Source organism: Pseudophryne corroboree, chromosome 4 (genome assembly GCF_028390025.1).
Source record: "Pseudophryne corroboree isolate aPseCor3 chromosome 4, aPseCor3.hap2, whole genome shotgun sequence".
NCBI lineage: Eukaryota > Metazoa > Chordata > Amphibia > Anura > Myobatrachidae > Pseudophryne > Pseudophryne corroboree.
Window position 1 is genome coordinate 517,937,592 of NC_086447.1, and position 16,150 is coordinate 517,953,741.

Here is a 16,150-nt window from a genome sequence, read left to right on the forward strand (position 1 = left end):
GTCAGTCGACCCTTATGCTGTACACTACTGTAAGTCTCACAGGGCCCATGCACTTCCAAGGAGGGTTATTTACTGTACTGTATCTGTTTCATACAGGAAACTAATTGCAGTCCATAACACTGAAGTTGTATTTTCAGTACTGTACAGTATACAATACTTAAATTTGAACATCAGGTACTGGATAGTAAACATGTACAGTATTAACTTCTATCATAAAACTCTTATGCATTTTCAGATGTGTAAATTTTAGACTACAGTATTCACAAATGTTTTCTCTCCATACAGGAATTATAGTTGGACAACATGCCAGTAACTATCAACAAAACGATGAGCAAGATAATCGCCAACATGAAAAAAGAAAATAAAACCATCAAAGAGATCCATGCATGGCTCAAGGAAAGTGGCATTATAGTCACTTTAGAAACGGTGCGCTATCATGCATTCGAGAGAACAACGCCCAGATTTGTATTTCCTACAAAATGCACATGGTACGTACTGTACACTACTGTAATGTTTAAATGACTTGCTTTATACCATAAACAATTTTTTTGAAATAAAATAAAAACTTCATCAATTGTAACTGTGATTGTGCTGTTCATGAATTCATATTTTTCATACTGTATTGTACTGTAGGAGAGTGCAACAAATTGTGGAGGAACTAACTCGTGAGGATGATGAGCGTACTGCTCTGCAAATAAAACGAATTCTCCATTCCAAGTATGACCTGGACATATCGGCCACCAGCATCAGAAGGATGCGACGGAAAATGGGATGGACCTTTGGCGCAACAAGGTAAAATACTGAAAGCAGTATAAACCATACAGTAAATGCACTGTTAATAATCCCTTGATACGTGATATAATAATGCCATAAATCATTATACAGAGTGTGTACTTTATACTATATACAGTATGTGTGTATATACTGTATATATTCTATCCCAAAAGAGATACCTACTGTATAGGCACTCAGAGACAGCAATGAAGCATTGCCGGCTTATTGTGATGATTACATACTGTATACTGTGTGTGTGTGTTTGTGTGTATGTACAGTATGTATATATATATTACTCTGTATGTAACTTAATGTACTGTATGTACAGTTTAATGTATACAGTAGGTATATAATACAGTATACTGCACATACAGTCTACTGTATATACAGTAATCTGTAAATCTGTAATTTCATAACTGTATCTGATTTCATTATTTTTGGCTCTTCACAGGATATCTCCAATGATAAGAGATGTGAATAAAGAAAAGAGAGTGGAACAGGCACGGCGATGGATTGAGAGTGGTGAAACATTTGATGATGTCATTTTCACAGATGAATCGTCTGTTGCCCTTGAGCGGTTCTCCAGAATGTCATTCAGGAAACGTAACCATATCTCTTTAAAACCACGCCCAAAGCATCCATTGAAAGTCCATGTATGGGGAGGCATATCACGATTAGGAGCTGGTCCCCTATTATTTTTCGAAGGTACAGTACTATACTTTATTCTGTGCCTGTGTTCTGTAAAAATACATGTTGTACTGTAGAGTACGTGTAACTGCACAATAAAAGGAGTTGCTTATTAATGAACAACATTTTTTGATTTCTGTAGGAATCATGGATAAGAAATATTTCCAAGAAACAATAGTAGAGAAATGTATGGTGCCATTTGTGAATAAATATTACCCAACTCACCATAGGATATTCCAAGACAATGATCCTAAACACTCCGCCTCAGCCAAATTTATGGAAGAGAAAGGTATGAATTGGGAACGCACACCACCAGAGTGAGTATTCTTTCAACAGTGTACAAGTAAAATTTTGGATAGCACTCTAGTACTGTAAAAAAAATTTTTGTTTAATAAACAGTACAATATTGTATGTTTAATTTTCTCTATTTACTGTAATGTAATTAATTTTTTCTATACGCTTTTTTTTTATTTTTATATAGATCACCAGACATGAACCCAATCGAATTAGTGTGGGCTCAATTGAAGAGGTACGTTAGGAGTGTTGCAAAGCCAACAACAAAACAGCAACTGGTGGATGGGATAAAGAAATTTTGGCTAGAAGTACTCACACCTGAACATTGTAATAATTATATAAATCACCTGTATAAAGTATTACCTGTTGTAGTTGAAAGAAATGGTCAAGCCACAAATATGTAGTTCTGTATTTTCTGTTTAAAATTTTAAATTGGTGCATTATTAAAAAAAATGATAAAATTGCCTTTGTCTGATTATTGCATAAACTAATGTAGAATATTATACAGTAGTAATGTTATTGATGTGTACTGTATGAACAGTTATTTTCAGTTTTATAAGTCCTGAATAAGAGTACTGTACATTTTGATCAGTGCAGTACATGGAATCGGATGTTGTAATACTTTATTTTTACATTAATATTGATGTTTTTCCAATAAATATTCAATTTTACAGTATGGTACGGTACAGTACATGAGGGTACCTGTACAGTATGATACGTCATTATGGGGGAGAAATACTGTATCCACTAAATGTACAGTAAAATGTTTTTTTCTTATTACAAACACACAAATGCATCTCAGATGGAAATATGCTATACACAGCAGACAGCTTATGGTGACAGAACTTCCCTACTGTATCCCCACCCATAGTCGTGGTATATTTTAGATTGCCTAATGAGACACTCCTGCAGCATTGCCAATGATTCATGTAAAACCTGTGTGCAAACAGTATCTGTATTGAATGCAAAGTACAGTAAGAGTACAGTATACAGTATTATCAGAGCCAAACCTGACCAACATGATGCCCTAGGCTAGATTTTGGCTGATGCCCTCTTGCACAGATGCTACGTAGTTCTGCCTCTAACCCTGCACCCCTTTCCCAGCACCATCACCCATTTTGGCGCTCCTACCCCCTATAATCTAAATAAGAACAATGTGCACATTTAGTGCCAGCCCAAAACAGTGTACAGTATGTTCTTGCTGGGAAGGGGCATGGTAACACAATAATACCCGAAGATGAAATGACACAACACAGTACTGCAACTTTATTCACATTATATCATGCAGTGGTGTCTCTTATTCTCATGACATCATATCATAGTACCACATTACTCCTAACAGTAATGCCCCTTATTCACATTACACCCCACCACATTCATCTTTATTTACATTAGACCACAGGTTCTCAAACTCAGTCCTCAGGACCCCACACAGTGCAGGTTTTGCAGGTCTCACAGAATCACAAGTGAAAAAATTAGCTCCACCTACTGTATGGACCTTCTAAAATGTGTCAGTTAGTAATGAATACATCTGTGCACTTGCTGGTTTACCTGCAAAACATGCACTGTGTGGGGTCCTGAGGACCAAGTTTGAGAACCACTGCATTAGACCATGCAGTAGTGCCCTTTCCTTATGTTACACCAGAAAATATTGTAGTACACCTTATACACATACAGTACAGTAATGCCACACATTAGTAATGCATTTCATATTTAAATTTTCTGATTTAATTTCATAGAGCCGCAGTCACTCACAGAATATAGGCATGTACTGTAGCATCTCATTTTATTCTGCAGAAGCTGATTATTCCCGTTTGGCTAGTTTGCCGCCTCTGTACAGTATATCACAATAGAAAAAAGTTATAGTGTCAGTGAAAAAAGCACCTCATGACAGATACTGTACACAAGCTCATGTCTAAATACTGTATACTGTAAGCAGTGACATTAAGGGGTACAGTACTGTATATGCAATTGCAGTCGAATTCCGGAAGGAATACGGAAAAAATGGACACGGGATCCCCCATCTTTTTAGAACCAGCACCGGGCTCTGCGCCTGGTCCTGGTGCAAAAAATAAGGGGGACAAAAAAAGCGTAGGGGTTCCCCATATTTTTTGAATCAGCACTGGGCTCCACTAGCTGGACAGATAATGCACAGCCGGGGGAGACTTTTATACCGGTCCCTGCGGCCATGGAATTAAATACCCAACTAGTCACACCTGGCCGGAGTACCCTGGAGGAGTGGGGGCCCCTTAAATCAAGGGGACCCCCCTCCAGCCACTCGATTATCTCTATCACCCCTGTGTATTGTAGCTAGGGGATTGTGACGCTCCTTCAGCATTGCCCCGTAGCCTGCAAAATCTGTGCTGTTATTTGCTCCATAGCTGAGTGCCTCCTAGGAGCTACTGTAGGAGTCACAGGCGGTAGCCATTTCAATTGAGTCTGCCCTGCTATAGAATTGTACAGGTATGTGTACATTACCGTACGGTGCATAGAACCTTTACAGTAGAAACTCTCCTGCAGCTTTGGCCTGCTTTACTGTATGTACTGTAAAACTTGTGTTTTGTCAGTTTGCTATGCGACCGAGCCCGGTGTAACGTACAGTACTGTAATGTGCATAGACCTCGCTTACAGTATCTCTGTGTATTTTGGCTAGGGGATTGTGACGCTCCTTCAGCATCGCCCCGTAGCCTGCACAGCTTATGCCATTTCTCATTCCATACCCAACTGCTGCATGCCACGAGGTGGGGGTTCAGGAGGTGGGGGTTCATGGGTAGTGGTCGTTTTGACAGTGTGCTATGCGATTGAGTCCGGTGTACCGTAATACTGTATGCAATCCTACAGTGGCTTATCCCTCCCCTGTGTATTTTGGCTAGGGGATTGTGACGCTCCTTCAGCATTGCCCCATAACCTGCACAAGGGTTCAGGGGCGGCGGCCATTTTGCCAGTGTGCTACAGTATGTCATCGAGTCCGGTGTACCATAATATGCATACTGTGTATTTTAGCTAGGGGATTGTGACGCTCCTTCAGCATTGCCCCATAGTCTGTACAATCTGGACTATTACTTGCTCCGTAGCCTAGGGCCTCTGTGGGGCAAGGAGTCATAGGTGGTAGCCATTTCTATTCAGTCTGCCCAGCTACAGAATTGTATGTGTACTGTGTACGGAGCATAGTACCTTAACCTGCATAGAACCTGCACATTATGGTACACCGGACTCGATCGCATAGAACCGCTCATGCAGCTACTGTATGCCCTGGTTTACAGTATGTGAATAAAAAAAATAATAAAGTGTCTGAAAAAAACTACAGTAACATGCATTCGTACTTAAGGAATCGAACCCTGGACTCTGAGTATAGGAAGCGAAACACTTCACCACTTCGCCGCAGACAAATGTATAAATCCGTTGGTTTTGATTATGCTGTAATGGCTACGGGATTAGGACGATAACATACTGTAGAAAATTCCTAATCTTGAGAGGCAATAGTGAACTTGTAACACACATCCATTTGCGACAGTGTACACTACTGGTTTTACAGTACTGTGTTTTGTCTGCGGGACTTGGACGCTCACATACAGTATTCATAAAGTATTGTAGATGGATCATATACTGTATGCTGTACTACTGTATTTGCGTCGGTGTCGTACTGTATATACAGTACTGTATTAAATAATGCAGCGTAATGAGTACAGTATTTGCTGTATGCAGCGTAATGAGACGCCTTAGTAAAGTAGTCCTTATTATGTATGTCAGTATTGTATTTTACGGGAGACCACACGCATGCGCAGTGGTGATTGTAAAAAGCGACATCTGGTGGCTGATCGCAGGTATTACACGTAAAGGTAACGCCAAACGTCAAATGTCTGTCTCCGTGCGATTAGATAGCCTCTCTGTGGCTAGGCGCGCCTCGCTACGCCACAGTACGCTGCGTATGGTCGAACGGGACAACCGCCGCGGCCACTCAAGATAAAGGTGGCTACATCTGTAGATCATGTCTGCTGAGGAAGTCGGCTTCCCAGTTGTCCACTCTCGGAATGAAGACTGCTGTCAGGGCGCTTACATGATTTTCCGCCCAGCGAAGAATCCTGGTGGCTTCCGCCATTGCCACTCTGCTCTTTGTTCCACCTAGGCGGTTTACATGCGCCACTGCGGTGATGTTGTCTGACTGGATCAGAACCGGTAGGTCGCGAAGCAACTGCTCCGCTTGACGCAGGGCGTTGTATATGGCCCTCAACTCCAGGACGTTGATGTGAAGACAACCCTCCTGGCTTGACCAGAGACCCTGGAAGTTTCTTCCCTGTGTGACTGCACCCCAACCTCGGAGGCTCGCATCCGTGGTTACCAGAATCCAGTCCTGAATGCCGAACCTGCGACCCTCCAGAAGGTGAGCACTTTGAAGCCACCACAGGAGAGATACCCTGGCCCTGGGGGACAGGGTGATCATCTGATGAATCTGTAGATGTGACTCGGACCACTTGTCCAGAAGGTCCCACTGAAAAGTTCTCGAATGGAACCTGCCGAATGGAATGGCCTCGTAAGTCGCCACCATCTTTCCCAGAACTTGAGTGCAGTGATGCACCGACACCCTCGTTGGCTTCAATAGTTCCCTGATCAAAGACATGAGTTCTTGGGCCTTTTCCATCGGAAGATAAACCCTTTTCTGGTCTGTATCCAGAATCATGCCTAAGAAGGGCAAACGAGTCGTTGGAATCAACTGTGACTTCGGAATATTGAGAATCCAGCCGTGCTGTTGCAACACCCTCAGGGAGAGTGATACGCTGTCCAGCAACTATTCTCTCGATCTCGCTTTTATTAGGAGATCATCCAAGTACGGGATAATTGTGACCCCCTGCTTGTGCAGGAGCACCATCATTTCCGCCATTACCTTGGTGAAAATCCTCGGCTCCGTGGAAAGCCCAAACGGTAACGTCTGAAATTGGTAATGACAATCCTGTACAGCAAACCTCAGGAACGCCTGATGAGGCGGATATATGGGGACATGAAGGTACGCATCCTTTATGTCCAGGGACACCATATAATCCCCCCCCCCTTCCAGGCTGGCGATAACCGCTCTGAGCGACTCCATCTTGAACATGAACCTTTTTAAGTATAGGTTTAAGGATTTTAAATTCAAAATGAGCCTGACCGAACCGTCCGGTTTCGGGACTACAAACAGGGTTGAGTAATACCCCATCCCCTGCTGCTGCAGGGGGACTTTGACCACCACTTGTTGAAGACACAATTTTTGAATAGCTTCTAACACTATCTCCCTCTCTGGGGGAGAAGCCGGCAGGGCCGATTTGAAAAACCGGCGAGGAGGCACCTCTTCGAATTCCAGCTTGTAACCCTGGGAAACAATTTCTATTGCCCAGGGATCCACCTGTGATTGAACCCAGATGTGGCTGAAAAGTCGAAGACATGCCCCCACTGGGGCGGACTCCCTCAGCGGAGCCCCAGCGTCATGCGGTGGATTTTGTAGAGGCCGGGGAGGACTTCTGCTCCTGGGAACTAGCTGTGGCTGGCAGCTTTTTCCCCTTGCCCTTACCTCTGGTAAGAAAGGAAGATCCCCACACTCTCTTGGCTTTATGCGAACGAAAGGACTGCATCTGATAATGTGGCGTTTTCTTAGGCTGTGAGGAAACATAAGGCAAAAAAGTTGATTTACCTGTCGTAGCCGTGGAAACTAGGTCCGTGAGACCTTCCCCAAATAATTCCTCACCCTTGTAAGGTAAAACCTCCATATGCCTCTTCGAGTCGGCATCGCCGTCCATTGTCGGGTCCATAGGGCTCGCCTAGCCTAAATCGCCATCACATTGGCTCTGGAACCCAGTAGGCCAATGTCTCTATGAGCATCTCTCATATATAGGACAGCATCTTTAATATGACCCAGGGTCAATAAAATGGTTTCCTTATCCAGCGAATCTATATCAGCAGATAAGGTATCTGTCCACGCCGCTACAGCGCTACAAACCCAAGCCGACGCTATCGCCGGTCTGAGTAAAGTACCAGTATGTGTGTAAATAGACTTCAAGGTAGTCTCCTGCCTGCGATCAGCAGGATCCTTCAGGGATGCCGTATCTTGAGATGGCAGCGCTACCTTTTTGGATAAGCGTGTCAACGCTTTTTCAGCTCATGAGATGGAGGAAAGGTTACCTCAGGCTTCTTTTCTTTATACATGTGGACCCTCGTGTCAGGGACAGAGGGTTCATCCGTGATATGTAACACCTCTTTTATAGCAATAATCATACAATGAATACTTTTAGCCAATTTTGGCTGCAACTTTGCATCATCGCAGTCGACACTGGAATCAGAATCCGTGTCGGTATCCGTGTCTACTATTTAGGATAGTGGGCGCTTTTGAGACCCAGGAGGTCCCTGTGACATAGAGAAAGGCAAGGCTAAACTCCCTGTACCTTCCCTGGACTCAGCTTTGTCCAACCTTTTGTACAATAAATTCACATTTGCATTTAAAACATTCCACATATCCAACCAGTCAGGTGTCGGCGTTGCCGACGGAGACACCACACTCATTTGCTCCACCTCCTCCCTAGAAGAGCCTTCCGCTTCAGACATGCCGACACACGCGTACCGACACACCACACACTCAGGGAATTCTTTATCTGGAGACAGTTCCCCCACAAGGCCCCTTGGAGAGACAGAGAGAGAGTATGCCAGCACACACCCAGCGCCAATGACCCAGGGAAACAAATTACCCAGATAGCGCTTTTTATAATTATATCTATAACACTGCGCCAAATTATGTGCCCTCCCCCCTCTTTCAAACACTCTGTCACCGTGTTCAGCAGGGGAGAGTCCGGGGAGCCAGCTTCTCAGCGTGTGCTGTGGAGAAAATGGCGCTGGTGAGTGCTGAGGATCAAGCCCCGCCCCCTCAGCGGCGGACTTCGGTCCCGCTCTATTGATTTGGAAAACTGGCGGGGGTTTTCATATATACCGAGCAAAGCCCATATACATCATTAAATGCCAGAGAAGAGGTTTAATTGCTGCCCAGGGCGCGCCCCCCCCCCCCCCCCCGCGCCCTTACAGTGCCTGCCGTGTGTGTGTTGTGTGGGAGCAAGACTTCGGATCTTCACTGAGGTAACGCGCAGCACTTAAGAGTGGCGGCGCATCAACCACTGTTAGTAGTCTCCTCCAATACAGTGTGGCTGTGTCCGGAATCCCCTAGTAAGTGGATCCGATGCCCTACCTTCTCCCCATGCTCCGGCCACAGCCTGGTAACGTCTGCTGGACCTGCTAGAACATCCGTCACAGACGCCCGCCGAGACAGCACTAATACCCGGAGGTAAGCGTTGTTGCGACCCGGTGGAGAGTTGTTGGAGCGACTCTTTCTAGCGTGCATTTAAGACGCTGTTAAGAAAGATCACTCAAAACATAGTAAGACTATAAAAAGAAAATAAAAAAGCTTACGGCTGCTATAACAGCAGCCCTGTGACCATGGTCCGGCTCCTGCCGCACCAAACAAAAAACTGATTTGACTGAGTCGGTGGGCGGGATTTTATGGAGGAGCCCGATGCATCCTGGGAGGCCAGAAAGCTTGTGACTATTTGGTGCCATTTCCGCTGTCGCTCCGGCATATCCCAATGTTATCCTGTGGATAACCTGTGGACCCAGCCGGAGAAATACGGAATTTTTAGCGAGAGTGAGATAGTGAAACCTTTGTTTTCTGATGGCTCAATGTACACAAACTTTGTTTAATACAGTTATTAAAAATATTGTATTAAATGACCTGAATTATGTGAATGTACACACACTTTGTTTAATGCACAAAGTAACTAAAAATATTGGCTAAAATTACCTTCAGGCTGTGTGTATAAGGTGTATATGAAACATAAATGCATTCTGTGCTTAGACTTAGGTCCCATCGCCATGTTATCTCATTATGGTATGCAATTATTCCAAAATATGAAAAAATCAGATATCCAAAATACTTCCGGTCCCAAGCATTTTGGATAAGGGATACTCAACAATACAAATTCCACATCATAGAATTAGGTGCACGTATATATTGTAGTACAGCCGATGTAATATGATCTAAACCATGAAAGATACCTTACTGGACATTATATTAAACATTGAATATTAATAGCATTATGTGCACAGGTACTCGGTGAAGCTAATTTAAATTGTGATTACTTAGGAATAATAAGATTTTAAACCTACCGGTAAATCTTTTTCTCCTAGTCCGTAGAAGATGCTGGGGACTCCGTAAGGACCATGGGGTATAGATGGGCTCTGCAGGAGACATGGGCACTATAAAGAACTTTAGATGGGTGTGCACTGGCTCCTCCCTCTATGACCCTCCTCCAGACCTCAGTTAGAGAACTGTGCCCAGAGGAGACGGACAGTACGAGGAAAGGATTTTTGTTAATCTAAGGGCAAGATTCATACCAGCCCACACAATCCACACCGTATAACATGGAATATACGCCACCAGTTAACAGTATGAACAAAACAGCATCAGCCAAAGACTGATCTCAACTGTAACATAACTCTTATGTAAGCAATAACTATATACAAGCCTTGCAGAAAAATGTCCGCACTGGGACGGGCGCCCAGCATCCTCTACGGACTAGGAGAAAAAGATTTACCGGTAGGTTTAAAATCTTATTTTCTCTTACGTCCTAGAGGATGCTAGGGACTCCGTAAGGACCATGGGGATTATACCAAAGCTCCAGACCGGGCGGGAGAGTGCGGATGACTCTGCAGCACCGATTGAGCAAACAAAAGGTCCTCATCAGCCAGGGTATCAAACTTGTAGAATTTTGCAAAAGTGTTTGAACCCGACCAAGTCGCCGCTCAGCAAAGCTGTAACGCCGAGACGCCTCAGGCAGCCGCCCAAGAAGAGCCCACCTTTCTAGTGGAATGGGCCTTTACCGAATCTGATAACGGCAATCCAGCCGTAGAATGAGCTTGCTGAATCGTGTTACAGATCCAGCGAGCAACAGTCTGCTTAGAAGCAGGAGCGCCAACCTTGTTGGCTGCATACAGGACAAACAGTGCCTCTGTTTTCCTAACCCTAGCCGTCCTGGCTACATAAATTTTTAAGGCCCTGACTACATCCAGGGACTTGGAATCCTCCAAGTCATTCGTAGCCACAGGTACCACAATAGGTTGGTTTATGTGAAACTATGAAATCACCTTAGGCAAAAATTGAGGACGAGTCCTTAATTCTGCTCTATCCACATGGAAAATTAGATAGGGGCTTTTGTGTGACAAAGCCGCCAATTCGGACACCCGCCTTGCAGATGCCAAGGCCAACAACATGACCACCTTCCAAGTGAGAAATCTTAACTCAACCGTTTGAAGAAGTTCAAACCAGTGAGATTTTAGGAACTGTAACACCACGTTAAGGTCACATGGTGCCACTGGAGGCACAAAAGGAGGCTGTATGTGCAGCACTCCCTTTACAAAAGTCTGGACTTCTGGGAAAGAAGCCAATTCCTTCTGAAAGAAAATTGATAGGGCCGAAATCTGTACCTTAATGGAACCTAATTTTAGGCCCATATCCACTCCTGTCTGTAGAAAGTGGAGAAAACGGCCCAGATGGAAATCTTCCGTAGGAGCATTCTTGGATTCACACCAAGATACATACTTTCTCCAGATACGGTGATAATGTTTCACCGTCACTTCCTTCCTAGCCTTTATCAGAGTAGGGATGACTTCTTCCGGAATGCCTTTCCCAGCTAGGATTCGGTGTTCAACCGCCATGCCGTCAAACGTAACCGCGGTAAGTCTTGGAACACGCAGGGTCCCTGTTGCAACAGGTCCTCTCTGAGAGGAAGAGGCCACGGATCTTCTGTTAGCATTTCCTGAAGATCTGAATACCAGGCCCTTCGAGGCCAATCTGGAACAATGAGTATTGTCTGTACTCTTTTTCGTCTTATGATTCTCAATGTCTTTGAGAGGAGTGGAAGAGGAGGGAACACATAGACCGACTTAAACACCCACGGTGTCACCAGGGCGTCCACTGCTACTGCCTGAGGGTTCCTTGACCTGGCACAATACCTCCGAAACTTCTTGTTGAGGCGTGAAGCCATCATGTCTATTTGTGGAAGTCCCCACTGACTTGTTATCTCTGCAAAAACTTCTTGATGAAGTCCCCACTCTCCTGGATGGAGATCGTGTCTGCTGAGGAAGTCTGCTACCCAGTTGTCCACTCCCGGAATGAAGACTGCTGCCAAAGCGCTTATGTGATTTTCCGCCCAGCGCAGAATCCTGGTGGCTTCCGCCATTGCCACTCTGCTCCTTGTTCCGCCTTGGCGGTTTACATGAGCCACGGCTGTGACGTTGTCTGATTGAATCAGAACCGGTAGGTTGCGAAGATTCTCCGCTTGACGTAGGCTGTTGTATATGGCCCTCAATTCCAGTACGTTGATGTGTAGACAAGCCTCCTGACTTGACCATATCCCCTGAAAGTTTCTTCCTTGTGTGACTGCTCCCCAACAATGGAGGCTCACGTCCGTGGTCACCAGAACCCAGTCTTGAATGCCGAACCTGCGACCCTCTAGAAGATGAGCACTCTGCAGCCACCACAGGAGAGACACCCTGGCCCTGGGGGACAGGCTTATTTTCTAATGAATTTGGAGATGGGATCCGGACCACTTGTCCAGAAGGTCCCACTGAAACGTCCTTGCATGAAACCTGCCGAAGGGGATGGCCTCGTAGGTCGCCACCATTTTCCCCAGTACTCGAGTGCATTGATGGACCGACACTCTTTTCGGTTTTAACAGGTCTCTGACCATGTTCTGGAGTTCCAGGGCTTTTTCCGTTGGGAGAAAAACCCTCTTTTGTTCCGTGTCCAGAATCATGCCTAAGAACGATAGTCGAGTTGTTGGAACCAACTGTGACTTTGGTAGATTTAGAATCCAGCCATGTTGCTGCAGCACTCCCAAGGAGAGCGCCACGCTTTTCAGCAACTGATCTCTCGATCTCGCTTTTATCAGGGTGATCGTCCAAGTACGGGATAATTGTGACTCCCTGCCGGCGCAGGAGCACCATCATGTCCGCCATTACCTTGGTGAAAATCCTCGGGGCCGTGGAAAGCCCAAACGGCAACGTCTGAAACTGGTATTGACAGTCCTGTACAGCGAATCTCAGGTACGCCTGATGAGGGGGATATATGGGGACATGAAGGTATGCATCCTTTATGTCCAGTGACACCATAAAATCCCCCCCTTCCAGGCTGGAGATTACTGCCCGGAGCGATTCCATCTTGAATTTTAACTTTTTTAAGTACAGGTTTAGGGATTTTAAATTTAGAATGGGTCTGACCGAACCATCCGGTTTCGGGACCACAAATAGGGTTGAATAGTACCCTTTTCCCTGTTGAACACAGGGAACCTCGACAACCACTTGTTGTTGACACAATTTTTGAATTGCCGCTAAAACTATCTCCCTTTCCAGAGAAGAAACTGGTAAAGCCAATTTGAAAAACCGGCGAGGAGGCACGTCTTCGAATTCCAGCTTGTAACCTTGGGATACAATTTCCATTGCCCAAGGATCCACGTCTGACTGAACCCAGACGTGGCTGAAGAGTCGAAGACGCGCTCCCACCGGCACAGACTCCCTCAGTGGAGCCCCAGCGTCATGCGGTGGATTTAGTAGAAGCCGGGGAGGACTTCTTCTCCTGGGAACTAGCCGTAGCCGGCAGTTTTTCCCCTCTACCCTTACCTCTGGCGAGGAAGGAAGAGCCCCGACCTCTTCTGGACTTATGCGACCGAAAGGACTGCATCTGATATTACGTCGTTTTCTTTTGCTGTGGGGAAACATAAGGTAAAAAGGTAGATTTACCCGCGGTAGCTGTGGAAACCAGGTCCGCGAGACCTTCCCCAAATAAATCCTCACCTTTGTAAGGTAAAACTTCCATATGCTTCTTTGAGTCGGCATCACCCGTCCATTGGCGGGTCCACAGGGCTCGCCTAGCAGAAATCGCCATGGAGTTGGTGTCAGGAATCTGCATTCTCCATCACATCACTACTGTGGAACTACAGGTTCCAGCAGTTCAGTTCCAGTTTTCAGTCTACTGCAGCCTGGAGTACACAGTGCTTAAAAACGTGTGCTTCTACAGAGACTGTGTGCTTTGATTGCTATTTGTTATATATCGGAGTTTCGTTTGCTGCATCTGATTTCATTATTGCCTTATCATTTATATCAAGTTACAAGTTCATCTTCATTGCTCATTTGTTACCAGTGACTTTTGAATATTCATTTATCGGATTAAGTTATTATTCATTGTTCCTGTCATCCGTTATCCCTGTGTGATAATAAATATCAAGCGCACATGCGCGGAACTTTTCGTCAGTCTCCCCGTTTCCTCTATCACTCCTACACTGACCCACTAGTGCCCCCTCCGGGGACAGACAAAGTTACAGAATCCTGACAGTTTGTCCAAGGCCCATGGACCCGGACGGTGGTCAGAGTGTGGGGTCAGGGTCACTCCAAAGTTTGGTGTCACAACTCAATGATCAAGAGTCAAGTATCAATGGACCTAACCCGGTTCCAGCCGTCGGTCCAAAGACTCCACTGGTTCCAGCCAGCCCGAGTAGCTCTGTTTCCAATGATGAGCTACCTCCTTCGGTTCCAGCCGGTTCAAGCTCTTCCGGACCCAATCCGGTCCCATCCGTCTGTCCGGATCAGCCTCCACCGGTTCAAGCTTTTCCGGAACCAATCCGGTCCCATCCGTCTGTCCGGATCAGCCTCCTTCGGTTTCAGCCAATTCCAGTAAACCTCCTTCGGTTCCAGCCGATTCCAGTATCTTCGGATCAAATCCGGTCCTATACGTCAGTCCGAAGACTCCTCCGGTTCCAGCCGGTTCAAGCTTTTCTGGACCCAATCCGGTCCCATCCGTCTGTACAGATCAGCCTCCTTCAGTTCAAGTCAATTTAAGTAGTCCTGGACAAATCCCGGTTCCATCCGTCTGTCCAAAGTCGCCGTCGGTTCCTACCGATTCCAGGTCCTCCGAACCCGGTGTGGTTCTCTCCAGTGTGTCAAGTAAGGAACTCCTGTCAGTTTTGAAGATGACGTCCTCTCTCCGCCCTAGAGTATTTCAAGTTGATTCTACTCCTGCTTATGAATGCTTATTCCAGTCCTCTACTCTCAAGTGTCCTACATTGTCTTCTGAGACTTCAATTGACATTCAGCCTTCCAAGTTCCAGCGTGGGTGTTCGGTGCCCACCCATAAAAGGGAGGGGTACTGTCAGGAATCTGCATTCTCCATCGCATCACTACTGTGGAACTACAGGTTCCAGCAGTTCAGTTCCAGTTTTCAGTCTACTGCAGCCTGGAGTACACAGTGCTTAAAAACGCGTGCTTCTACAGAGACTGTGTGCTTTGATTGCTATTTGTTATATATCGGAGTTTCGTTTGCTGCATCTGATTTCATTATTGCCTTATCATTTATATCAAGTTACAAGTTCATCTTCATTGCTCATTTGTTACCAGTGACTTTTGAAATATTCATTTATCGGATTAAGTTATTATTCATTGTTCCTGTCATCCGTTATCCCTGTGTGATAATAAAAATCAAGCGCACATGCGCGGAACTTTTCGTCAGTCTCCCCGTTTCCTCTATCACTCCTACACTGACCCACTAGTGCCCCCTCCGGGGACAAAGTTACAGAATTCTGACAGTTGGCTCTTGAACCTAGTAGCCCAACGTCTCTCTGAGCGTCTCTCATATATAAGACTGTGTCTTTAATATGACCCAAGGTCAATAAAATGGTATCCCTATCTAGGGTATCAATGTCAGCTGACAAGGTATCTGTCCAAGCTGCTACCGCACTACAAACCCAAGCCGATGCTATTGCCAGTCTGAGCAAAGCACCCGTATGTGTATAAATTAATTTTAAGGTCCTGCTGATCCTGTCTGCGATCAGCAGGATCCTTGAGGGCTGCTGTGTCTGGAGACAGCAGCGCCACCTTTTTTGACAAGCGCGTTAACGCCTTGTCCACTCTGGGCGAGGATTCCCACCATAACCTGTCCTGCGCAGGGAAAGGATACGCCGTAAGAATTATTTTGGGAATCTGCAGTTTCTTGTCTGGAGTTTCCCAAGCTTTTTCAAATAACGCGTTCAGCTCATGAGATGGGGGAAAGGTTACCTCAGGTTTCTTTTCCTTAAACATGTGTACCCTCGTGTCAGGGACAGAGGGGTCATCTGCGATATGTAAAACATCCTTTATTGCAATAATCATGTAATGAATACTTTTGGCCACCCTTGGGTGTAACCTCGCATCATCGTAGTCGACACTGGAGTCAGAATCCGTGTCGGTATCAGTGTCTGCTACTTGGGACAGGCGACATTTCTGAGACCCTGAAGGGCCCTGTGACACAGTCAAAGCCATGGATTGACTCCCTGTTCTATCCCTGGACTCTGCTTTGTAC

The 16,150-nt window shown here is 45.6% G+C and overlaps 1 protein-coding gene across 1 annotated transcript; it reads left to right on the forward strand.

Annotated features, from left to right (window-relative positions):
* The first annotated feature begins 290 nt into the window (after positions 1 to 290).
* On the forward strand, positions 291 to 2,187 carry LOC134911570 (uncharacterized). The gene is made up of 4 exons (XM_063919710.1): positions 291 to 488; positions 634 to 792; positions 1,226 to 1,778; positions 1,943 to 2,187. The coding sequence occupies exons 1-3, from the start codon at positions 304 to 306 to the stop codon at positions 1,536 to 1,538; spliced, it is 657 nt and encodes a 218-aa protein (XP_063775780.1). The 5' UTR covers positions 291 to 303; the 3' UTR covers positions 1,539 to 1,778; positions 1,943 to 2,187.
* Positions 2,188 to 16,150: the final 13,963 nt, after the last annotated feature.

Bases quoted from the DNA above. Each gene is read 5' to 3' on its own strand.
- LOC134911570 (XM_063919710.1), top strand. From the start codon at position 304: ATGCCAGTAACTATCAACAAAACGATGAGCAAGATAATCGCCAACATG. The intron at 489-633 runs GTACGTACTGTA...ATTGTACTGTAG, and splicing joins TTTCCTACAAAATGCACATG to GAGAGTGCAACAAATTGTGG. The intron at 793-1,225 runs GTAAAATACTGA...GGCTCTTCACAG, and splicing joins TGGACCTTTGGCGCAACAAG to GATATCTCCAATGATAAGAG.